A 26,894-nucleotide genomic window follows, 5' to 3' on the forward strand; every position below is an offset into this window, starting at 1 on the left:
ACTCCCACTCCCCTTCTCCCTCCCGGCACGGTCACCCTGTCTTCCCACCCCAGTCAACTTTCTGTCTCTCTCATCAGGGGCTGTCGAGTCTGTCACGATTCACAGCGACGGGAAGTACAACAGAGGAACTACTACGCAGGCCTGTGCCCTTGTTACAAAGCCGTTACGTTTGAGCACAGTGAAGCAACCATTGTGTTGGCCCATCCCTTTACTTTGCTGAGCCACGACATCCATCTCCAAGGAATGGGCCCTCCGGATAACACGTCCCAAGTATACAAGACAGAGTCTCACCATCCTCTGTCTCTTTAGCTCTCTCTACCCTGGTTACTTCATACAAATGGAATCACACAACATGTGATTCTGTGCGTTTGCCTTCGTTCTCTTGATTTTCAAGGTTAAGTCACATGATGGCATGCGTTTTTAGTGCCACGTCATCTTCCATTGTGTTTGTGTTTGTAGCATATTTTATTGATGCATCCAACCACTGGTGGACATCTGGTCTACTTTTTAGTTACTACGAAAAATACTGGGAGGGACGGGGGGGAAAAAAAAGAAAAATACTATCGATAGTCATGTACAAGGTTTTGATTGAATATTTCAATCCTCTCCAATAATACCCGAGAGTGAAATGGCTGGGTCTGAGGGTTCGATTTCCGAGGCACTACCAGCCTGTTTAACACAGTGGCTGCACCACTTTAGGTTTCCCGCAGCAAGGTAGGAGGGTCCCACCTGTCCCACACCTTGCTAACAAGTGCTATTATGTTTGATAACACCCAGTCCACTGGGTGCACGGAGTGTACCTTTAGTAGTCACTATTAATTATGCAATAAACAAATATATGCTGTGATAAACAGCCATGGAGGCAGACACGTCTGACCACTCTGGCTTGACTACTGCCACGAGGCAGCGGTCGGACATGCTCCCGCTCCATCCCTTCATGTGACACCAACGGCTCACTCCTCCCAGACCACTCTACATCTATGCTGTGTTCAATCACTCATTGCCATGGCCACACACGACCCAGCCAACACTCATGGCGAAGGGGGTGTAGTAGGGAAGTTAATAGTTTCCACAAGAAAAGATAAGCAAACAGTAATGATATAGTCTTCTGTCTCCTCAGCCAGCATCCACATCTCTCTCTGGTTCTCAGCCTCTCAGCCCCATGGTAGCCAAGTCTCTCTAGTTGTTTCTCAGCCATCATGTGGTCCGTTGGTCTTTGTCTCCATGGGCCAAGAAGCCAGTCCTACTGTCTGTCACTCTAACATACCACAGTTCCATAGTTTGGGGCCAGATAAAAAGGTACCTCCCAGTCTAGGCGCTGCTCCTGAGTCTATGCTACAAGATGCAACGCTTCTGCTCCCGCGGCTTCCGTCACTTCACACAGGGATCCTGCACAGCTCTCCCTCCCAAGGTCCTCGGGGTCTCTCTCTTCTCTGTTGCTTCAAGGATTGCACACCCTCATCTCCAGAGGGGTGGTAACAAACACGGAGCAGAACTGCTCCATAGGGGTCTCAAGGTTGTGGGTCAGAACCCAATTCAAAGGTAACGGGCTTGTTTGGTTTGACCTCCCAAGCACCGCTTGGTCAGTAGTCAAGCACTTAACCCTTCATGCCAGCCAAGGGCTCAACGTACAAGCTTTATCTGCTCAGCCATGCTTCTGGCGCTCTTCCCAAGAGCTCTTCCTTTAACCAAAGGTCACAAGACTTCCTTCTAGGTTTTCTGCTGCAAATTTTACAATTTACGTTTTTACATTTAGATCTACGACCCACTTTAATTAAATTTTTGTATAAGATGTGAAGTTTAGGCTGAGAATCTCATTTTTATATATAAAAATAGATGTCCAATTGTTTCAACACAATCTGTTTATTGAATGTGTGTGCAACTGTGTATTAGAGTTTCTTCATTAGAGTTTCTTCGTTGAATCGCTGTATACCTCTCCCAAAGACCAAGTGGGCATCTATCGATGTAGTGCAATTTCTGGACTCTCACTTCTACTTACGGCTGTGTCTACCCTTCATCAACAGATAATGTCCTCGTTCCTGTAATAAACACAACATCCCTCCTACTTTATCCTTCTGTTTCTTAACTGCTTAAAGCTGTTCTACGTCCTTGCCTTCCAAATGAAATTTAGAATCAGACTATTATTTACTTTAAGAAGGATCTCACAGAGGCTTTAATCAGAATTATGTCAAATCTATGAATCAAATGGAGAAGAATGAAATCTTAACGATACTGAATATTCATTTATTTAGGTTTAATTGCATTTATCAATTTATAATTTTCAGCAAAAAATTCTAATTTAAAAATTATATCGATACATAAATACATAAATACTCCCTTCCCCACTTGAGTTCTTTTGAAAATTATTATTTTTTAAATCATTTTATTGGGAGAAGAGCTCTTATAAATGTTATTGTACATAAATTTCCAATTGCACAATTCTGTTACAGCATGGTATCCGTTCCTTTGCGTTGCCCTCATGTTCTATGACCTTAATAAACTCACTTATTGATTCAATGAGATTTTTGTGGACTCTTAGAATTTTCTGTGTAAGCAATGCCATCTCTGTGTAGTGTCAGTTTTATTTCTACCCTGGTGTGCCTTTCATTTCTTTTTCTGGTCTTATTACATTGGAGACAACTTCCACCAAATGTCCCTAATCTCGGCGGGGAAGCAGTCAGCCTTCCCCGTGAGTGCGCCGTCGGCTTCGGGATGGGCAGGCAGCCGCTATCAGAGTAAGAAAGCTCCCTCTGTCCCCAGTTCGTCGGCATTCTTGTCAGACATTTTTCCGCATCGCTAGACACAGTCATATGGTGGAGTTCTCGGACTGATCTTTCAATTTTGAGCCAGCCCTGCATTCCCGAGTCAACGCTACTTGCCCTCAGTTTATTTCTAAAATATATTCTTGAACCGTATTTGCTATTTTATTGAGAACTTTTATGGCTACGTGATAAGGGAGTCTGGTCTATAGTTCTGTTTTTCTGTCTTGTTTTTATCTGGTTTTAGTAGCCAGGCGACACTGGATTCAAAAAATGGTTTGCAAAAGTAATCTCTTCTGTAAAGAACTGTGTTGACTTGCTAATTTATTCATCTATACATGTTTGGTAGACTTCTTCAGCAAAACTGAGGCCTGAGGATTTCTTTTTCCCAAGGTTATCTAAATTACAGCCTTATATTTCAAAACATTAAAAAAAATCTCACCTAAGAAAAGTTTCATCTATAACCATTGCACGAAGGTCCTTTCCTCCTCCTGCCTAATTGCCCACTCCTTTCCTAGCTGTCATCAAGTTGACCCCTCTGTCAGAGTGGGACTGTGCTCCACAGGGTGCCATTTACGATGTTTAAAGAAGTTCTTCCTCAGTGCCTCTGGGTGGGCTCAACTGCTACCCTTGTAGCCAGCAACTGCAGTGTCACCATTTGCACCTCTCAGGGAGTCCAGGTAATGGCTCCAGTGTTCTAGGTTAACAAGGTCTTCTACTCTCATCATTCCCTAAAAGCCCCACCAACCACCTCTGAGAGCTACCTATAAATGGCCTGCTTGTCTGCATCCATGGGCGTCTGAGAGTCAGCAGGGGGAGGGCTCACTCCTTCTGCAGCAGGCTCAGAGAAGTTAGGGTCTTGCTCGGTTTTTAATTCTGTTACTACTTGCATCTGTGAAAGGAAGGAGAGCTCTTGTTACCAAACAGAAGACAGACTGCTACTCAACAGCCTATTTGCAAACACAAACACAAGAGAAATGAGACCGTGCTAGACACGTGTGTGACTGGCAGCTCTGTAGAAAGAACGCTGCCGACAAAACTCCTCTGAACGGAATACACTCCCGAAATAAATAAATAAACAAATAAATATGCTCTCAAATAAATAAATAAATATGCTCTTAAATAAATAAATAAACATGTTCATAAATAAATATATAGAGGTCCGATTTCTGGCCCACTCACAACCGAGATCACTGTTATCTGTCAAACGCACCGCTTAAGGGGCCTGCACACATGCAGTCTTGCTCCTGCCTCCTCCTGGTCTGTGTCTTCACATTTCATAATGTTATAATGGGGGAGGGGAAACCCAAGCTTTTAGTATTCTTGTCACACACACAGGGCTGACATTCTCCCCCGTCGACTCTCAAACGTGGGGAATACACAGCTATAAAACAAGATGAAAAAGCGCTACATTCGTGAGCAAGAGATCGCCCTGCTTACGGAAGCCTGCTTCTTATTGGCTGCAATAAGCACAGAAGCAGCCCTACACATGTGCTCACCACAGGGATGTGCCTGCCTGTGCCTGCATCCTACAGGATGCTTGGGCTTACCAACGAAAAAGGGGGAAATGGACACAGGAAACTTCCAGCCATCCTAAAGTAACAACCCCCACACGCGCACTACTTCAGGGAGGTGCCCTCAGGGGGCGACGGGGTGATGTACAGCAGCTGGCCGGCTATGTCCCTCTCCTTCAGGAAGCAGTCATTTCGGGGAGCTCATGGGCACCACTCCAGCCGCCTGTCCCCTTTCCCCTACATCCAGAGTGACCAGACGACTTCCCTCCTGTGGCGGAGGAGGCACTGCCTTCAGACTGGACATGTACTGGGAAATGCCACTAAACTCAAGCCCTAGCAAACACCATCTCTCTCTGGAGAGCAATCTTATATCACGTATAAAACAATGTTGAAAGATTCTTGGTATTTCTTTACGACTGTGATAAGAAGAGAAATCTAAATGTTCGAGCTCAGAGGAACAGACAAGTAAGTGCTGCCGGGGGAGTAACCCCAATCTTGATCACTCTCAGAGAGAACAACCGCAAATGCTTCCTTGAGCTACCACTCACGGGAACATGCGCAACTACACGCTCGCCACTGAAGAGGGCCCGGGGCCCAGGAGCCTAGCTCAGCCAGGGCCCCATCCTAGAAGCTGCTGTCCCCGAGGAGGCATCAGAGTACGCACGCGAGGTGGACACAGCACGGATGGAGCAGGTCAGAAGGTCACCCTGCCGGGAGAGAGAACCCAGACTGGAGCAGAAGGACGGGAGACACACAGTGTGAAAGGAAGAGGGCTGGATGGTGCGGACTAAGAAGATGGGAAGGACACGAGGGGTTGGCTAAGCTGATGCTGAGGAATGGGCAAGGGGCACAGAGGTGGGCACCCACTGGTGGCCAGAGGTGGTCACAGGCAGGCTTTCCAGGGCTTGGGGTAGCGAATGTTGAGACACAGGCTCTGGTGCCAGACCCTGCAGGGTGAGTTTTCCAGACTTTCTGAAAGCTAGGCAGGGAGCCACTGGGGGATGAGACAGGGTGTGTGTGTTATCATTTGATTTGCATTTTAGGGATTTACCTTCCAACCCAAAGTCTACAATACAGTAGGCTCTGCAACAGGAAAAGACAGAAGTGCAAAAGTAGCAGAGCCCACCTGGACTCGTACCCCCCCCCCCCCCCCGAGCACAGAGGGAGGGTGAGCGGAAAGGCAGTTAGAAGAATGAAACAAGGCCAGGGCAGCGACCCTGAGCCCGGTCTCCAGCACCAGGTCCTTCAAGTACAAAGAGAAGAAAAGGACGTGGGCAATTTCTGCCCCTCTTTCCTTCTGATTAAAGCGTAAAGCCCTGGTGGTCAAGGGGACCCACACAGCAGGGTGTGTCTCTCAGGGACACAGGGCTCCTGGCCAAAGAGGGTAGTGAGCAAAGCCCCTGCCAGGGGATGACTCCCAGTTCAGAACATCCCGGGACACTCACTCACACCCCGGTGGTGTGATGACACGGAGCCTGGGCTGGGCCTCCTCGAGGCCACGTAACACAAAACCCGCAGGCTGGAGCAGGAGCAGGAGCAGGAGCAGCAAGCCACAGAGCCTCAGATCCAGTGGTGAGAGAGTCAAAAAGCCACTCTCCCAGGTATCTGAGAAAACGGCCTGGCCAGGCCCAGTCCCCAGGCCTAAGCAAGATAAAATGAAAACAAAACAACACAGTAGGGAAATCATGCTACCTCTATTACTGGGGGACAAGAACATAGCTAGCAAAAGGCAAAAACAAAACAACATTGAAGAAAGCAAATGTGACTGATAGACCACACAACCCTGAGACCAGAAGGACGAGACGGTGCCCAGCTCTCACCGCATGACCACGTTTAAAGGGGTCACCAGAGGAGAGCCTGGACCAGCGCTTCTCAACCTGGGGGTCGCGACCCCTTCACAGGGCTCGCCCGATCCATCACAGTAGCAAAATTACAGTGATGAAGTACCAACGGAAATGATGTTATGGTTGGGGGCGTCACCACAGCCTGAGGAACTATATTAAAGGGTCATGGCATTAGGAAGGTGGAGAACTACTGTCCTAGGTCGAGTGGGAGTAAACTGTAACAAACTTAAAAAACTAAAGCCACCACAACAAAATAACCAGGCTGCCTGGTGAGACAGACTAGTGGCAGCACCAAGACTGTGGCCCCCCTTAGCCAGCCTGCAGGCCTGGAACCAAACTCACCTCTATGGATCAAGTTTCAGCCAAATAAGGGGTAGGTATAAAGTAAACAGTACTACCCACACATCACTGTAGAACCAACAGATAAGTTAGACACGGGAAAACCAGAAGAGACATCAGTGACCATCAGAATTACGGATTGAAAAGAAAGAGCTGAGACAAGCACAGTAAACATAGATGAAAACGTAACTGATAGCCAAGACAAATACAATCTATCCTTAGGGCAATGACACGGAAGGCAGAGCACATCGCAGAGGAAAGTGAAATTTCAAAGCTATAGGAATGGAGAAGGAAACTACGATTGCAGACAGATCAAAAGGCATGCCACTCTCTAAAATAAAATGATACAGAATGGACAATGCAGGGCAGGGCCAAACTCCACTGTAAACTTGAAGGATTAAGACATTTCTCATAGGGCAGGACAGGGGTGGGGGTGGGAGGGGGTGCTTCAGGCATCCACCCTGGCAAAATACCTCCAAGAGGGAAGTCAGTTTGGGAGCAGACTCTCCCGGAGCAGCTTTGCCAGGAGACAACGGAGCGAGGTGCACAAGGTGCTCAGGGACAAGTTTAACTCCAGCCCATCATTTCTAATCAGGACATCATTCCAGTCAAAAAGGCAACAGGAGGCACTTCAACCCTGAAAGGACCCAGTGAATCCAGGGCTCATGAGTGAGTTCCTCTGGAAGGACACAATTTGATAACGACACCATCCTTTCCCGGACCGTGGAGGGCACTGTCTACAAGGCTGGCTGATCTGGGTGAGGGGTGGGGACGAGGCCCACAGACCCTTCGGGGCCTAACCAAAGGGCGCCATCATGCCCCTCTCTATGCAGGCCAGAGAGCACACCGACCCAGCGCACCTCCCGGAGCTGGGACTAGCAGAATGCAGGACGACTTCGCTGCGCTGTCCCCCTACCCTACCCATTCGGTCGCAGCACCTCATCTGACCCTCCTCCACCTCAAACCTAACTCCAAACAGCATTCTGGGAAATGTCCCTTTCACCCATTCCTGTGTAACCCAACTTTACGCACACTTCCCTGGCGAATACTGTGTACTGCTCTTCCCCTCCAACCTTCTGGGAAGCTTCCTGGACTCTATTTCTGCCTCTCAACTCAACTAGCCCACTCATCTCAGTGTGAATTGGATGCCTGCTGACCCTTTCTGCCCTGGCATTATGCCCTGCTTCACCTGTCTATCTCCACAGGACAAGGGCTGTGTCTTCATCTTCAACACAACCGTGCACACATTGGGAGATTCAATGTACCCTTGTTGGATGGACCAATGAACAAACTGAAATAATATTGCACCAAAGACATCAAACAAAATGGAGAAAACTTCTGTCTGCCCTTGTCTTTCTCGCTCTGTCACTAGATGCCCAGCACACTACAATATCAAGAAAGCTTAGCTCCATTAATACACACACACACACACACACACACACACACACACACACACACACCCATCCCAGGAGCAAACATAATTCAGTTTTCAACTTTCAGCTACAGCACAGGATTAATATATTTTTAAAACAAATTATTATTTATCTATCAAACAAGCAATCTCTATGTGACTGGTTTTGTGTAAGGGCAAACCAGTTTTCTAGGTGACAAGCACTTCACTTGGGTTGGAAGCTCCACATCTGGCTGTCCCAGAGTCGGGGGGGGGGGGGCACCCAGTGAAGCGCTCAGCATTGCCTCTTACATCAACTCTACCCCGGCAGTGCCCTGGCACCTGGGGCAGCTGTCTAAACAGCTCATGTGTGGAAGGAAACAGCACACACAATACACTCACCACTGTGCCTGGCACAACTACTGTCCATGTTTGAGGGATGAGACATGATTTGCTTCAGGTATGTTAAGAACCAATAGCTCTATTTAGTAAATTATGATAACGAAACAAAGCTAAAGGCCTTCTCTAAGCCTGAACTCTGTGCAAAGGTAAAAATAATTCTCCTCTTCCCCATCACTCTAGGGGGAGTGCTCAGCTCCGGAAGAAGTAGCCAGAAAAATGCATCGGCTGGCCCACAGCGGTCACACTCGCACCACTGGGCTCAGACGCCACAGGGTGCCCCCAGCACGTGATCAGGGACACTCGCACTAGCAGCTGGTCAACGTGAGCACTGAGATGATCTAAATGTGCAGCTCTCCCTTAAATGCAGCGGACCGTAACTGACACGGAGGGGGATTCCCAGGACACTGCTGCATCAGAATTCCTAGCAACGATGATCCTAGCTTACTGCTTACTTCTCAGAACACCCACAGACAACAAAGGTATGATGTCCTTTAAAATGAACCGCTGATCTCAAGGCCACTGAAGTGTAAACATACAAGGCATTTTCAAGTCTTCTCGAGCACTGACTGTGATGTCAAGTAAGGATAAAGTTAAGGCTCTCACTTGCTGCCCATCTTGATAGCTGTCTATACTTAAAGTCTGTGTGGCCATCATGGTCAACGAGAGCTTTGTGCCAAGACATCAAATCATCGTGACTCGTCAGCAAACGTGGTCTGCGGAAACAAAAACAGAGCTTCCGTTAGTGGTTGTCGGACATCTCGTGTTCCCCTTACTCCCCAGTATGCACACATTTATGACAAACCCCCTTGGTCAGAGGAGAAAAGAAGCCATCCTTCAAGACCTGGGTAAATCAGACCCCAGGCTGCAGTGCCTCCCTGATGGACACTGTGCTGGCCCCACCTTGTCATCACATCCTCTGCCAGGGGGACCCCAAATCCAAAAACCACACTCACCTCCACTGAGTCGATTCTAACTCATACAGGACCCTATAGAACAGGGTAGATGAACTCTTCACAGGAGAAAGCATCTCTCTCCTGCAGAGTGGTTGGTGGTTTCAAATGGCCAACCTTGTGCTTAGTAGTGTAACTCGTAACTACTATGTCCTCCCGGGTCGCACAGAACAGTCAATGACCATCACTGCATATGACAGCCTTGGGTCCAAGGAGCAGCATGGCAAGGAGGAGAGACCATCAGAGAATCCCGGGTAAGCACCCTCAGGGGCTGCCGAGTCCGGTGTGAGCGGCGGCCTCTCAGGGAAGAAAGTACCCGTGAGGCCGAGGCCTGGGTGAGGCCAAGGCCAGAGGCGAGTAGCCCCAGAGGGAGTGGTCAATACAGAGACCTAGCACAATGGTGACCCGTGTGCTGGAGCAGCCGAGACAAGCACACTCCTAGCCCCCAATATAGTGTCAACATGGACCTGACCGCTCACGTGCTTAACGCCATTGCAGCACTTCAGTGGGCTGTGTGCGAGGAGAAGCTAAATGGCAGGATGGCAGACCCTCCTGTAGGTGCAGGCCGGGCTCCAGGTCAGCACACCAGCACAGGAGAGGGCCAGCCTGATTCCACCAGGCACCCCATAGAAGATGTCAGACTGTGTGAGATGCCTGGGCAGGTTCGGGGCAGTGCCTACCAGATGGCTTCTCTGAAGTACACCCGACCCATGGTGGGCACATGGGAAGGCCCTGCAAGTGCATGAGCAAACAGAAGCGGAGTCTCCGGCCCCATGCATCATCTGATCACATGACCTCCTAACTCCAGCCATCCTCCAGTGGCCAGAGGGAGGCTCTCTTGGGAGGGCCATCTCACCACAGAGCCTGAGGGACAAGGCTGGGGCTGGCGAGCTGAAGACCTCAAAGGGCCATCCCACTGCCCCCACCTCCACAGAGCTAGCATGTGGGGGCTAGCTACCACACATCCCAAAAGACATGGGGCGGGGGATAAACTGCACCCAGCAAAGCTTATCAAGTGTCTGGCAGGGGTCTCATTCCCTGGGGACATAGGAAAACACATTACATTAGCAAACCAGTCAACTCTAAACCCGTGAGGGGGTGACCAAGGGACTGGGGGAAGGTGCCTGCGAGGAGGGAGGTTGTGAGGAGGAAAGTTGGCCCAGGTCTCAGGGAGGAGAGGGCTGGGGCATGGATGGGAGGCACAGCTGGGAGAGCAGTGGGGGGGGGGGCAGCTGGGTTGGAAGGGGCACGGTGGAGCAGATGGGAAGGAAGCCAGGGCAAAGTTGTGAACAGAGGGGGGACAGAGACTTATATGGGCAGTGCGACTGCAGGCGGCACTGAGAAGGATTTGGAGCTGCTGTAGCTAGGGGGAGCATGCGCGAGGGAGCCACAGCCAGAGGCAAGGCCAGCAGGGTCTGCAGGGGGCCTGGGGAGTGGGGGTGGAGTCTGGGGGCCCTGGGGGTCCCACACCAAGCAGCAGGAAGAGTAGAATTGGATTTCCCAGAGTGGAGCAGACCGGCATGAGAGGCTCGGAGTGTGGGAGAAAGCAGGCAAAGGGACATGGTAGGTGCCGGAGGCTTCCAGTATATGCATTATACAGACCTGCTCATCATCCAAATGTAAGGACGAAACAGCTCCAAGTCCTAACCCTCAGTACCTGTGACCGTGACCTTACAATGAGACAGGGCTTGACACCTTTCGGTAACAGTGGCCCTCTTTTCTCCAAAGTTCCTGTGTCTGTGAGCATCTGTGCCTAGTCACGATTCAGTTTGTGCACATCTTAGCAGGATTCGTCCTGAGCTATCAGAAAAGCCTAAGAGAGCATGGGGTTAGGCTTGACATAAAATTGGGCGTCCATAAGTGTTTGGATCGCGGTGGGCAGAGGCACCGTGCATGTGCCCATTATCTGCACCGCTGACCCCTGGAGAAAGAATGGTGAAAGCTGCCAGTTACTCTTGACTCTGCTCGGAGCAGGGTGGCCTCAGTTGGTCATGGGTAAAGGCAAGGACGAGTCCTGAGTGAACTGGCGGGGGTACAGGTGTAGTGTGCTGTCAGGAAACACAGGTTCCCTGCTGCCGAAAGAAGAGAACACTTATGAAACGTCTCATAGGGTGAACGGCATCAGGCAAAGATGCAGTGATCACTCACTCACACGGCAAACGCTGCTGAGCAGTCCCGGATGCCAAAGAGCCCACCAATCACACCAAGTGACACATAAAACCTCCAAAATCCACTCGTTTCCAAGACGGTAACTCCTCATGGTAGTACAAAGCCTCCCCTCTCTCGGCAAGGCTGCTGGATGTGAACTGCTGGTCCTGTGCTTCGCAGCCCGACGCGCAGCCACCAGTCACCACACCGAGAAGCAGCAATCACACACACACAAGCCCAGGGAAGGAGCTCGGCCACTCTCCTCTCGCTGTCGCTCCCACAGTGCCAGCGCAGGTCTCAGGGAGCCTCGGCGGCAGAGAGCTTACATGCTCAGCTGGTAACCAAAGGGCCAGCGGTGTAAAGCCACAGCCACTCTGGGGAGGAAGGTGTGGCAGTGGTCTTCTGAGGGTGGACAGCCTTGGGAACCCTCAGGAGCACTTCCACTCTGACCCCAGGGCTGACGCAACAACAGAGGGGCGAAGTCGCATGTAGGTCTTCCACCGAAGTCCAGGGGTCAACAAGGTGGAGGCAAGCAGGAGAAAGTGCACTTGAGGAGAAATCAGTCTTTTAAGAAGCTGAAGCAGAAGGCACTGGAAGATGGTCATGAAAATGTTCTGAAAGGAAATGTCAAGGTGTAAATGTAAGGTGGCCCAGGGTGGGGTGATTCATTTTTAAAAGAGGGCAGCTTAGAGCTTATATGTTTTAATAGGAAAGAGTGCTTTGGCTGACACTAAAGTTGCCCCCAAAACCCCAAAACTCAAGAAATTAACTGCACACGGTGGTTAATCATATATACGCACGTGCGTAACAGTGACAACATTCTAATTTATTGGGGAAAAACTTTTGAGCAAAACATTTATTTCAATAGAAGGCAAGCAGGCAAAAGGACACAAGCCACTGAAGGTTACCCTGATGCCTATGATTGACACCCCTGGGGATACCTCGCTAGTGTGCTGTACAGAAAATCCAGATGCTGATAAGAATGCACTTCCTGCTGCGTTTTGCTGCTGTCCAGCAAGGGAAGGAGCCCGAGGGACAATGGGGGCTGATGTTGTAGTGATGCAGCCACAATTCAAGGGACACCAGAAACTGAGAGAGATGGAACAGAATCTTACAGAGCTTCCACCAAGAATCCACCTGGCCCACACCCCGAGTGCCGGTTTCTGGCCTCTAGAATGGTCACGGAACATAATTTCTGCTGTTTTAAGCCACCATTCGTTATGGAAGTCACAGGAAATCCATGTGGTATATAAAGCCCCCCAACTAGACAAGACCACCCAGGAAGAGACATGCAGGAAGACAGTTGGAAATAAGGAAGACTAGGGAGTCCAGCAAAGAACTGGAAGCCCTGGCAACTTCTCCCTTTTCTGTTGATCATGGACTGGTCCAGTCGTGAGGACTTGTGTGTTCACACTGAGCTGTAAAGCACACTGAAGGCTGTAGTCTTTGACCTTCACCAGTTCGTGCTTCCAGAGCTCTCCACTTTCATCTAGCAAGACTGTGTCATTTACATGTCACAGATCGTGAGTCTTCCACCAGCCTTGATGTTTCAAAATACACCCGCTTATTGGAGTATTTGCTCAGCATAGAGATGAAATAAAAATGGTGAAAGGGCCTTTTGGCTGGAACTGGCATCTAGCAGTGACCCGTCAAAATGATGCACACCAAGGAAAAGAAGGGCCCACTCCCTGTTCGCCAGGCCCGGCAGGAAGCATGCGTCGTTCCCCTGGCTACATTAAACTCCACAAGCAAGGTGACAGTGTGGACATCAAGGGGATGGGCTCTGTTCAAAGGGATGCCACACAAATGCGACCGTAGCAAAACCGGACGTGACCCAGCATGCCGTCAGCATTGCTGTGAACAAGCAGGTTAAGGACAAGATACTCCTCAATGGAATCCACATGCCTACTGAGCACACTAAGCGCTGGAGGAGCTGGGACAGTTTCCTGAAGCGCATGAAGGAGAAGGACCAGAAGAAGGAGGAGGCCAAGGAGAAGGGCACCTGGGTGCAGCTGAAGCACCCGCCTGTGTCCCCACCCCACCCCCCAAGAGAAGCCCGCTTTGTGGGGACCGATGGGAAGGAGCCCGAGCTGCTGGAGCCCATCCCCTATGAGTTCATGGTCTAGTCTGAAATCAAGCTGTCCCGGGCAGGGGTGGGGGGAAATGGTGAAAGGATACAACCCTGATACACACAGCTGTCCTTATTTTAAACCAGGCAGTATGTGCTTCCTCAGTTCAAAAGTCTGTCTCCTGGTCTATGCACAGGTAATGCAGGAATGTTCTGGAATTCCTCACAATGTCATTCAGAGTCATGATCTACACGGTTGAATGTCTTTGCACAAGCAATAAAACATAAGTGGCCGTCTTTCTGGTATTCTTTGCTTTCAACCAAGACCCACTTGATGTCAACAATGATATCCCTTATTCTACGTCGTCTTCTAAATGCAACTTACCGTTTCTGGTAATTCTCTGCCAACGAACTGCTGTGACCACTTTTGAATTATCTTCAGCAAAATTTTACTTGCATGTGTTTGATCATTTCAGTACTGTTGGGTCATCAGACACAAATGAAGATCTCTTCCAGTTGGCTAGCCAGGTCGTTGTCGTCCTCATTTCTTGGCATAAATGAGTGTTTCCAGCCCAATATCAGTTTGTGACACATCTCATTGGGTATTGTCAGTGCTTGGAGCTTACCCTCTCTGCACACAGCAGTGACGCTAGCCAAAAGCCTACCACTCCTCTCCCAGAACTCTATTTCTATTCCCAAGTACAGGGTTCTTTCTCTTCGGAAGGGAAAATGGGCCTCCCTCTCCTTGGGGGCAACTCCATCCTGCTGCCAGTGCAGGTGAACATCTGGACCCAAGGGCCTACCTGGGGCCTGGAGTATCAGTGCTGAAGCAGAGAGCGAAATCATGAGTCTGTGGGGCCACACACACTTCACCCACCCAGACTCCAGACTCTGTGTGCTCTACGTCTGGAAGTAGATGTGATGTTGCATTTCCCAGCACAAACAGGGAGGACGTTAGAGGGTGCCACTTCCATCCGTGCTACTTTACCTGACACACTTCCGGAGCACAGCTAGTTCAAATCTGAAGTCATTCCTCCAACTGAATCAATCTGTCATCGATTCGAGGCACTAATCACACACCCCACTGGAAACCACACACCCCACTGGAAAACAACACACGCTGCTTCCTAAGTGCACCCTGGCAAAAGCACCTATTGAGTTCTCCCTACAACACCCAAGGAACTTTCAGATTTTAAAAAAGGCATTTCCTTGCATTTGGTTTCCATTTTTTAAAGGTTAAAACATACAGTTGGCTTTCTCTTTAAGGATGGGAGAGCTGCTCTAGTGTGAAGAAAATACATATGTATACAGTGGATGGTAAGAAGCACCTTTCTTAGTGCTGAATTACAAATATGGAGAGAGGAAATGCTAGAATAAACACTGTGGGCTTGGAAAATGCGAAGGTCTCAGTAAAGATTCATGGTTTTATTCTGCAGAGATAAGAGAAATCGGCAGAGATACTGTCTACAGTCTCATTTACACACACACAAGAATACATCTGTGTGTACACCTGGAAAGACGCAGTGGGACCCAGTGAGAAGAACACGGCATCACCTCGATGCAGTCCTGCCCAACAGGAAGAGCCTGAATCAAGTCCTCAGCGCCCAGTCAACTGGGTTACCCTCAAAACACCAAGCCCACCACCCCTGAGCTCATTTCAACTCCTAGGGATCCTGCACTGGGTCTGCAGGCTTTGTAAACCTGTACTGGAGGAGACGGCCTCACTGCAGAGGGGCTGCGGGGCTTGAAGTGCCCTCTGGGGGGGGGGGCAGCACCCCAACACGGACCTGGCAGTGCCACCAGGACTCCTTCCTGGCCAGTTGTGCCTCAAAGTGTCAGAGATCATAATTATGAAAGTTAGTGCCTTTCCAGATCAAGAGCTTGAAGGGCAATTACAACAATGTGTGATTCTAAATTAGTAAGTTCTAGAACCTAAACACATGCGCTCCTTTGGCTATACTGCTCCATTTGTATGACAACTGGAGCCCTGCGGGGCCGTGTCAAGGTCCAGGCACAGACTCTGGCAGTCTGAATGCAGAAACAAGTGGCAGTCCAGCAGCAGGCTGCCAGAGAAACCCTGCGAAGAAGCTCTATGTTTCCATGGAGTCAGTATGAGCAATGGTTGTTTTTAAATGAGACTACTGGTGGCAAAAGTTATAAAGTCAGAAGGTGGATAGTAAGATTGTATCAATGTGAGTGCCCCTACTTTGATCCCTGTAATTGTAATAATTTCCCAGAGAGAATCCTTCACCCTGTCTACAACTTAGGTTCTCAAATAGTTTGTTTAAACATATGGAGATTAATGATACAATTATGCATGATAAAGCAAGTTTGGTAAAATACTAACATTTGGGAAAGACATATGGGAAGTCTTTGTACAATTTTTCAACTTTTCTATAAGCCTCAAATTCAAAACCTTTTAGAGTTTTAAAATATTTAGAATGAAAATTTTTGCATTAGGAAACAAAAATAATAAATAAATAAAAGACTAAAGAGACAACAGTCAGATGCAATACTGATTTTTTTTTTTATTACAAAACCAAACCATTGCCATAGACTCAGATTTGATTCACAGTGACCTTAAGTGGGGTTTCCAGAGCTGTAACTCTTTCAGGAGCAGACAGCCTCATTTTCCTCTTTGGAAGACAAAGAGCCGGTAGATTTGAACCTGGATCTTCCAGTTAGCTGTCCGACTGCCACCCAACAGCACCGCCAGGTTCCCTGTACTACATGCAGGATTTAACATGCTGTAACAGGTAATGTGGAGAGATGACAATCTCAGAGGTAGTTACCGTCATGATGCCCACAACTTCCTTTTAGGTGAGTAAACGACGGGGAACAGTGGACAGGTGTGAACAACTGTGGAATAGGGGCAGTGGCTAGATACCTGCTGCATGCTTTTCACCTTTTCTGTGTGTTTCACAGGCCTTCCTGCCGGCTGAAATCAAATGGTGAAATGAAAGTGGTACTAGAACAATCATCAGAAGGGGGACTAATTGGAGCCAAAGCCCGAGAGGCCCAGAAGGAACAGAGCAGGTGAGGGGATTACGGCGAGGACAACAGGGTGTGGCCGCCATTCCCAGCGATGTGGCTGGCTGCCACTTCGAGCTGCACATCAGCTTCCAACTCAAATGGTCGAGAGATCTGGTTGCCGTGTTCTCCACACTGCCACTGTTTGCCAAGAGTCCGAGTAAGTTTCCAGCAGAGTGCCAAGCTGTAATTTTTCCTGTTCCAGTACTAGTTTACAAATCTGAGTCCATGCCACTGTTGCTTTGCTGGCCGTGAACTGGGAAGAATCAGCTTGAAGCTTGATGTTCCAAGAGTCATAATAAAGAACCTGGGAAAATTTCAGACACATACACAGTCCGTCTCTCTTTAAACTGGTGCATGCGGTTTCTCCTGGCGCTTTAGATAGTAGTCCGGCACTTAAACCAGGGCTCCTTAAGCTTCTTCACTGAGTATAAACTGGTACACTTTTTCCTCGAGGAAAACTCTAAAATTTGCGTCAAATACCTGGAAAATACATGTCCTCCACACAATGATGCCCACATAATTGTTTAAATTTAATTTAAAAAGGGCAACTCCTCATGGTTAGCACATTGGGCAGAGAACCAAGAGCATGGCATTCCTACAAGGGGATAGAAAAAAGCACCAGCAGGTGGCAGTGTCCACTCCAGGCGGCTGAAAGGGTGGTACCAGCCCAGCACAGCTATGGAAAAGTACACAGGAGGCCTGGGCAATTCGTTACTCATAACTGCAGAGCCCCTTTCTACATTCCACTGCTCAGAAAAATGATACAGCATGCGATGGCCGCAAAAGCCACACCATTCCTGCGACAGGCAGGGGACAGAGGCCGCCACAGCTGAGTCCCTAGGTTTGCAGGAGGAAGCATGCATCCCAGCGTAGGTCTCAGGAGGGCTTACGGCTGAATCCGAGTGACTCAGAGAACTCCACCACAAATTGGGAAACTATCAAAAAGTATCAAGCTCAAAAGAGTGCAATTAGCAGGCTCAGCTTTGTTTATAAAAAACTTTTATTAGGTATTACATAAGAAACAAAATGAATCCTTATCTTTTCCCCCATTACACCAAAAGCGAGCATTTGTGATGCTCCAAGAAGCCTGGGCAGTGCAAACACTGTGTGCTCGACTGTTAATGGTTGGCCGTTCAAACCCACCCAGTAGAACTGGAGAAGAAAGGCCTGGTGGTCTGCTTCCATAAAAATCAACTCTTGGGATCAGTTCTAGTCAGTGAAACAGGAGGTGGTCACCGCGAGTCAAAACTGACTCAGCAGCAACGAGATTGGTCTGTGCTAGTATGACGTTCAAATGCAAACACCAGGGTGCTAATATCTTAACATCACAGGGACTCTAAAATCCAAGTCCAAGCCCTGAAGCTGCAGCTCAGGGAGAGGGACATGTCTGATCAGAGCACGCAGGAGCAAATAAAGGGGGAGGGAGGAAGAGAGTGGAGCACATCCTGGTCCACCAAGCCTTGAGGATGCTATTCCTGCTCAGAGCAGCCAATGCACAGAAAGGACCATAGGGCCAGCCCCACTCTGAGACATGACATTCTCACTGACCCACAGCACTACAAAGGACAGCACTGGAGACACAGTAGGGGAAATGTACACAATCTGACCCCACCACACCAAGGCAAAACACTAAGAGCGTGCCACAGAACAGCAAGGGGAACAGGGCAATTAAGTCTCCAGGGAACACCAAAAATAGACTCTGGGGCCAGGGTGTGGCACCCCATCAGACTCGACTGGAAAACACTCCTAAAGGTCAACAAGTAGACCTTGAACTATTTACAAGCTTTTCTTTTTTTTCTGTCACTGGTTTTGTTGTTGTTTTTGTTTTGTTTTCTTGCTTTGTTTTGATTTGTCTTGTTTTTGTGTGCATATTATTATAAGATAAGCGGGATAAACAATATGAAGGAGAAAACAATAACCTACTGTTCTGGGGGACATGGGTGGGGGAAGCAGAAGAAAGGAAGTGGGTGTAAAACCAGGGACAAGGGAACAACAAGTGATATAAAATCAATGGTGAGGAAGGCGTAGGAGGCCGGGTAGAGCTTGATCAAGAGCAATGTAACTGAGAGGAATTACTGAAACCCAAATGAAGGCTGAGCATGATAGTGGGACAAGAGGAAAGAAAAAGGAATTAGAGCAGTGGTTCTCAACCTTCCTAATGCCTCAACCCTTAATACAGTTCCTCATATTGTAGTGATACCCAACCATAAAAATTATTTTCTCTGCTACTTCATAACTATAATTTTGCTACTGTATGAATCAGGTGACTCCTGTGAAAGGGTCGCTTGACCCCCAAAGGGTTCACGACCCACAGGTTGAGAACCACAAAATAGAGGAAAGAACTAGGAGGCACAGGGCATTTCTAGAGGTCTAAATACAAGGCACTTACATATGTAAATATATTTATATATGACGATGGGGAAATAGATCTAGGTAAATATATTTATAAGTTTAATATTAATATAGCAGATGGACACTGGGCCTCCTCTCATGTATTCCTTCAACGCAAGAACACTTTGTTCTATTAACCTGGCATTCCATGATGCTCACCTTACTGACACGATCAATTGCTGAAGATAGGATCGATTGCACAAGCAAATGTGGTGAAGAAAGATGATGGCGCACAGCTATCTAAAGATATAGTGTCTGGGGTCTTAAAGGCTTGGAGATAAGTAAGTGGCCATCTAGCTCAGAAGCAACAAAGCCCACAAGGAAGGAGCACCAGCCTGTGTGATCACAAGGTACCAATAGGATCAGGTATCAGGCATCAAAGAACAAAAATTCATATCATTGTGAATGAGGAGGCGTGCAGAGTGGACATCCCCTTACAGAAGGGTCTTGGGGAGGAAAAGAGTCAATCAGGGTGCAGTAGCAATGATGCAACATACAACTTTCCTGTAGTTCCTTAATGCTTCCTCCCCCCACTCTCATGATCCCAATTCTATCTTACAAATCTGCTACACCAGAGGAAGCACACTGGTACAGATAAGAGCTGGAAAAACGGAATCCAGGACAGATAAACCTCTCAGGACCAATAATGAGAGTAGCAATACCAGGATGGTAAGAGAAAGGTGGGAGGAGAAAGGGGAAACTGATCATAATGATCTACATTTAACCCCTTCCCTGGGGGATAGACAACAGAAAAGTGGGTGAAGGGAGACATAGGTCAGTATAAGACATGAAAAAATAATAATTTATAAGTTATCAAGGGTTTGTGAGGAAGGGAAGGTAGGGGAGAGAGGGAAAAAAAATGAGGAGTTGACACCAAAGGGCTCAAGTAGAAAGAAAATGTTTTGAAAATGATGATGGCAACAAATGTACAAATGTGCTTGACACAATGGATAGATGGATGGATGGCTGGATTGTGTTAAGAGTTGTATGAGCTCCCAATAAAATGATTTAAAAAAAATCCAGGTCCAATGATTATCAACCCAAGGTACACCACAGTGTTTAAGTGTCAGACATAATTTTATTTACTTTAATTCTACAGTTCCAACCAATATATGAAAGAATGGGTTGATTGAAGTTGTCACTTTCAAGATTTTTTTAAGAGTGTTATCCAGACTCACACAAATGAAGCAAACATAGCTTTCCAGGTACTATGTATGAGAAATGTTAAAACTCACTGGTAATTAAAGAACAACACATTCTAAATTATCCTTTTTAATACATCAATAAAATTTTAATAAAATATCCTTTTTACCTAACAATGATTAAATGTGAAACAGTAAGACCCTTCATTCACAGAGAAGTTAAAACGGGGTTCTATGTCGGGGTCCTATAACTAGGACCACAGTTCAGCACCCTGTACAGCGAGCCCTGGAAAGGCCGTGAGCTGGTTGTGGCTGGCTGCTAGAGCACAGCTGTGCTCCACTGGGCGTTCATGGCAGTGACCCTTCTTCCCCGGTGCCTCTGTTGGGGCTCACACTGCCAACCTTTTGGTTAGTAGCCCCGTGCTTAGCAATACGCCCAAGGGATGAAACGTACTTCTCTCAAAATCAGCCAACGAATAAATATAGCTTTAATGTTATGACCCAAAAGCCAAAGGCAAAATCTAGCAGGCTGGCACTGGGGAATTTGTGTAGGCCTTCTAGTCTGGGCAAATTGAAGGAACAAAAAAAAATTTTTTTTTTTCAGAAAAGAACCAGATATATGGAGTTTGGTTTAAATCTACAAGGTGAAGTCTACCCTTTATTCAGAGCAGATGGATGGATCTGGGAAAGGTCTGACTAGCTCCAGGAAACTGGCTGGCAAGCCCCAGTGGGCACAGGACCCGTGAGGGCCTGAGGCAGGAGGGAGGCCTAATGCCAGGTCCAGGTCTGCAGAGACAAAGCTCCTTTGCCCACCACTCAGCTCCAGCCAACCTGGACCCTCTACTTGTCTTCCATGTGAATCAGTATCGCAGTGGTGTCTTTGACCCTCAGAGGGCCCACACTGAACACTTGTGTTTCATTTCAAAATTAACCCAGGTACTTGGCATGAAAGGTGTGCGTAATATTTAAGAAAATTGGCAAACTAATTTTAGTCTTATCGCATTTTAAGTGTCTACTTGAATTACTAATTTTAAGCACTTCTCCCCATCTCCCAGGTTGGAAAAATAAGACAAGGAGGATTGCCATGATTCTGGAATTCATTCACATTTACTGACTGCCTGACACTACTCTACAAAGGTCATTTCCTGGCAGGCGAGCCCGGAAAGTTTGAGAACCTGACATTCTCTATGTGTATCATCTTGCTTTATTTTTCAATTACTTGAAAAGATACCACTTTTTGGTCTGATAAGGTGCTTAGAAAGAAAACCGAATCTACTATACCTAGAACTATGGAACACAATGTATAAGTGAATTTAGGTATAAATAGACCAGATAAAAACAGTGATATTTAATCTGATTCAGCTTGAGGTCATCAAAAGTGGTCTTAAAGGTAAGGCTAAAATTTACTAAATACATAAGAAGAATAATAAGATGTAGGTTTTACGCTGAACACAGAGAAAAAACAGGCCTGAGAACTTGCAGCCTTGATGATAATTTAACAAGTCATCTCAAATAATTTATGTGCTAATAAAAACCTGCATGCCCAATTTATCCACAATCATGAGAGACGGGAAAAGAACCCCCCTGTGCAAACACCCGGGACCCGGGAAATCGACAACCACCACTAGCACAGAGGTGAGATCCAAGCGCGCACAGCGGCACGGCAGGGAGGAGGCCGCGCACCGCGCACTTGATATGCACTGCACTGGGCTGAGCATCTGGCCAGGCAGCCTCTCCACCACTCCTTACTGAGGGGCTTCTCTGGGCCCCACAAGGAGGGCTCCAGGTGCAGGGGAAGGAGCAACAAACAAGCCAAAACCCCTGCGGCCAACAAACAATTCTGTAAATACCTTTAAAATGCTTTGTTTTAATTCTACCTTACAAATCTGGCTAGATCAGAGCATGTACATGGTACAGATAAAAACTGGAAACACAGGGAATCCAGGGCAGATGATCCCTTCAGAACCAGTGCTGAGAGTGGCAATACCAGGAAGGCGGAGGTAGGGTAGGATGGAAAGGGGGAACCGATTACAAAGATCTACATATAACCTCCCCACTGGGGGGACGAACAACAGAAAAGTGGGTGAAGAGAGTGTCTAAGATATGACAAAATAATAATTATAAATGATCAAGGGTTCATGAGGGAGAGAGGAGAGAGTGGGGGAAATGAGGAGCTAATACCAAGGGCTCAAGTAGAAAATGTTTTGAGAATGATGAGGGCAAAAAATGTACAAATGTGCTTGACACAATGTATGGATGGATGGATTGTGATGAGTTGTACGAGCCCCCAATAACATGACTTTTAAAAATGCTGTTTTTTAAAAAGGGAGAAGCAGCATCATTATAAAAGGTCCTTCCATCCATCCAACATGGGTCCTCATTTGTTCGGGTCCTTCACACATCCTTTATTAAAACCAACGGTCTTCTTTGTGCAGGTCTTCTTATTCCTGGCAATTCCTAATGGGTGTGTCTTGCTACTGTCAAGAGCAGGGGTCCTCAAACTTTTTAAACAGGGGGCCAGTTCACTGTCCCTCAGACCATTGGAGGGCCGGACTATAGTTTGTTAAAAAAAAAAAAAAAACATAAACAAATTCCTATGCACACTGCATAGATCTTATTTTGAAGTAAAAAAAAAAACAAAACAGGGCAAAAACACCTGGCGGGACAGATAAATGTCCTCAATGGGCCACATGTGGCCCGCGGGCCATAGTTTGAGGATCCCTGGTCAAGAGTCTCTTATTCAATTACCCTTTCTGGTGGACTGCAAGGATAAGAAATGCTACGGATTTTTGCGGACTAGCCAGGCACCTGCAAAGCTTGTTGGACTCTCCTTTAGTTCTTACGCTCATGAGACACTAGCAGAGTTTTGTTTTGCCTTAGATAATCCATCTTTATCTACAAGTCCTACAGATACAATCCCTATTAAATTTACATCTCATTTTATAGACGTGGAAACACCAAAAAAGAGTCTAAGCTATTAAAGGTCCATGAAGAGCAAAAACAAGTTTTCAGAAATAGCAAATTTCCCAAAAGTCTACAAGTCCACACTAACAAAAGAAAAAAAAAAGAGTACCGGCCCAACAGACCAATGAAACAGAAAATGGAGGACGCGCTAGCGCTTGAAAAGCATGCCAGAAGTTCATGCAGCTATGGGACTTTGATGCCTCTACAAGATTTCTGAACACCACATCCCTGTAGATGCAACGTGATGGTGAGCCTGGTGTCTGGGGGCTGCTTCCCCACTGAATTGTAGGAATGCCACTCATGTTCTGTGGACAAATGAGCTCTGCATAAACTGGGCTAGGGAGAGCAAGGCCTTTGGAAGACAAAATCTTTAGAGATCTGGGAACAGCACTGTCTCAGGGTTCTGTATCGTAGCTTGTAATGACGTCCACACTTAATGCAGAGAAGCTGCTTCTCAGTGGCTCAGCCTTCACTTTGTTTTGCAAGCAGATCAGGCCTCAGAGAGGAGGGGAGACACGACTGCAGAATCTTCAAGACCTACACAGCACACTTTGAAAACTTGCCCATAAATTCCTCAGCACACCATGATCCGAATTCTACCTTGCAGGGCTGGATAGGACAGAGGCTGTACACTGGTGCATATGAGGGTTGGAGGTACAGGGAATCCAGGGTGGACCAAGGGTGTGAGGGACGATGCTGGGAGAGTGGAGGGTGAGTGGGTTGGAAAGGGGGAACTGATTACAAGGATCCACATGTGACCTCTTCCCTGGGAGAGGGACAGCAGAGAAGGGGGGAAGGGAGACTCCGGATAGGGCAAGATATGACAAAACAACGATGTATAAATTACCAAGGGCATATGAGGGAGGGGGGAATGGGGAGGGAGGAGGGGAAAAAAAAGAGGACCTGATGCAAGGGGCTTAAGTGGAGAGCAAATGCCTTGAGAATGATTGGGGCAGGGAATGTATGGATGTGCTTTATACAATTGATGTATGTATATGTATGGATTGTGGTAAGAGTTGTATGAGTCCCTAATAAAATGTAAAAGAAGAAAAGAGAGAAAAATGATTAGGGCAAAGACTGTACAGATGTGCTTTATACAATTGATGTATGTATATATATGAACTGTGAAAAGAATTGTATGAGCCCCAATAAATTGTTAAAATTAAAAAAAAAAAGAAAATAAAAAAAATAAAAAAGGAAAAAAAAAATTCCTCAGCACTTCTCCCAGAAAGATGTGTGTCTTTGCCCCTCTTCCTGGGCCTGGGCTGAATTTACGAACTCCCTCAGGCCAATAGCAGTGGCAGAAGTGTTATGGGGCCCCACGGATGGACCCAGGCAGGTGCCTATCAGGAAGCTACCATGCTGTGAGCAAGGCCAGGCCACACACGTTTCTGGTCCACAGCTCCACCTGAGCAGCATCAACCATTAGTTTTAAGAAAATACCTCCAGAAGATCGCAATCCCGCCACAACCCACTCAACCTCTCAGCCATCCCGCTGAGGGCCCACACACTGGGGGCCGAGACAGACCATGCCACTGTGCCCTTTCCCAGCTGCTCCGTGCCACGAATGTTGGGGTAGCATGGTGTACACTAGTATTAATCAGGAGAGTACCACAGATGCGTTAGCCTCATCTTATGAATGTGGGGAAACGGTAAAAAGGCTTTCTGAGGTAGTCGGGCTGACTCCAAAGCCCTGCATTCTTGAATACATTACCTAAGATAAAAATAACAATTTCTAAAATAACAGAACTCAGAAGCAATCAATAGTACCAGTGCCTAAAAATAATCATTTCTCCCATTCAGTTGAATTGCAGTGTTCCTCAAAACATGATAGAGAGCCAGTCGGGAGCAACGTGGTCCACTCGGGAACCAGCATGCGTGACTTCCATGGGGTGTCACTGGGCAATTCTGCTTCGTAGGCATGAAGAAGACAATGGTGACCGGGTGTCCACTGGCATAAGCAGCATCTCCTGATAGGATTCTGAGAGTTTCCTCCGGCTCCCATAACAAATGACCACTAGCCTGGTGGCTTCAAACAGAAATGTATTCTCACAGTTCTGGAAGTCCAAGTTCAAGGCGTCAGCAGAGCCAGGCTCTTTCTCTGTAGGCTCAAGGGCAGTGTCCTGTCTTGTAACTCACGATTTCTGGGCGTCCCAGGCGTACTGGGGACACAATTCCTCCAGCTGGTGCTTCTGTCTTCACACGGCTGGCTTCCTCCCGTGCCTGGGCCTCTCCTTTTCACCAGGACACCACTCGCACTGGGGAGTGCCAATTTACCCGTATGGTGCTGTGCTAACTCGCAACTTCAAAAACGCTTTGTCCAAACAAGGTCAAATTACAGGACCTGGGGGTTAGGACCTCAACGCATTTTTTATTTGGGGGGACTGGGAGGTGGGGTACAAATCACCCTTACACATGGGTCAAGGCTTAGCAGTTAGCTATCTCCAAAACTTAGTGAAAGGGAGAGAAGCATTCCCCCATGGTCCACTAGTAAGTACAAAGTCTGCATGAGGAAGAAACATACTGATAGGAAATGAAAACTGCTGATCCTTCCTAGGGGCATCCTGGGGCTAAAATGCTAGGCCGCATAGGCACTGACTGCACAACTTAAGCGTTGTCCACAATTTCATTCCGGAGAACTTCTCCAGTTGAAACACTTTGTGGAAAGAGCCTATCCCTTCCTGGAAGACTGGGTGAAGCCACCCCCCCAGCCAAGTGTCTGTCTCATCTCCGTCTCCTGCAGCCACCACCACCTCACCCACTGCCTACAGCCTCGTCCCCGCAGTCACACCACGCGTGCTGCTCCATGATGGGCTGCCCCGTGGGCGGCTCCCATCCTCGCAGCCTTCCTTTCTATCCCTCTCGCTGCAGTTCTTGGTCCCGGGAGTTGCTCTGGAGAGCGTGTAGTTGATTGTTCTAGGGAACACAGGTCTGGCACCATCTAGGCCTACTGCTTGCTACAACCTGCTTTATAATGCCTGATTCTCTCCGTTTACCACTGTTCCAGGCTGGCTTCCTTCAGGTTCGCTCTTAGTGAGGAGCACAATATAAAGATTTGAACTTTTCCAAATCAGCACCATTGTGTGTGTGTGTGTGTGTGTGTGTGTGTGTGTATGGAGAGAGAGAGAGAGAGAGAGAGAGAATTACCCCATCATTGACCAAGGAAAGACCTTTCATCAACTAGCTCTTATATCCTTCTAAGGTAAGCTTAATAATTCTTGATAGTTCCCATATATACTCGAGTATAAGCTGATCTGAGTATCAGCTGAGGCACCTAATTTTACCACAAAAACTGCATTAAAAATGTGGTGACATGGAAGAAGCACACCAGCCTGTGTGATCATGAGGTGTCAATGGGATCAGGTATCAGGCGTCAAAGACCAAAAAATCATATTCACTGTGAATGTGGGAGAGTGCAGAGTGGAGACCCAAAGCCCATCTGTAAGCAACTGGACGTCCCTTTACAGAAGGTCTCAGGGAGGAGACGTGTCAGGCAGGGTGCAAATATAGCCCCGATGAAACATGCAACTTTCTTCTTTTTTAAAAAAAATCATTTTACTGGGGGTTTATACAACTCTTATCACAATCCATACATATATCCATTGTGTAAAACACACGAACATTTGTTGCCCTCATCATTCTCAATACATTTGCTCTCCACATAAGTTCCTGGCATCAGCTCATTTTGATCCCCTCCCTCACCGCTCCCCCCTCCTTCATGAACCCTTGATCATTTATAAATTATTATTTTATCATAGCTTACACTGTCTGATGTCTCCCTTCAACCATTTTCTTGTGTCCGTCCCGCAGGGAGGAGGCCATATATATAGATTCCTGTAATTGGTTCCCCCTTTCCACCCTACCCTCTCAGTATCACCACTCTCACCATTGGTCCTGAAGGGATCATCCGCCCTGTATTTCCTGTATTTCCAGTTCCTATCTGCACCAGT

General features: G+C 47.5%; 1 protein-coding gene across 4 annotated transcripts in view; it reads right to left on the bottom strand.

Annotated features, from left to right (window-relative positions):
• The window catches only part of PKNOX1 (PBX/knotted 1 homeobox 1), a 72,086-nt gene that overhangs the window by 26,352 nt on the left and 18,840 nt on the right, over positions 1-26,894 (bottom strand). For all 4 annotated transcript variants that reach the window (XM_075542258.1, XM_075542259.1, XM_075542260.1 and 1 more), the window contains exons 2-3: positions 8,852-8,961; positions 3,524-3,651 (exon numbers count right to left, since the gene is read on the bottom strand). In XM_075542258.1, coding sequence (XP_075398373.1) covers positions 3,524-3,651; positions 8,852-8,902 — 179 coding nt within the window. In that variant the 5' untranslated portion in view covers positions 8,903-8,961. The remainder of the gene's footprint in view (positions 1-3,523; positions 3,652-8,851; positions 8,962-26,894) is intronic.

This window comes from Tenrec ecaudatus, chromosome 2 (assembly GCF_050624435.1).
Source record: "Tenrec ecaudatus isolate mTenEca1 chromosome 2, mTenEca1.hap1, whole genome shotgun sequence".
In the NCBI taxonomy this organism is placed as follows: domain Eukaryota; kingdom Metazoa; phylum Chordata; class Mammalia; order Afrosoricida; family Tenrecidae; genus Tenrec; species Tenrec ecaudatus.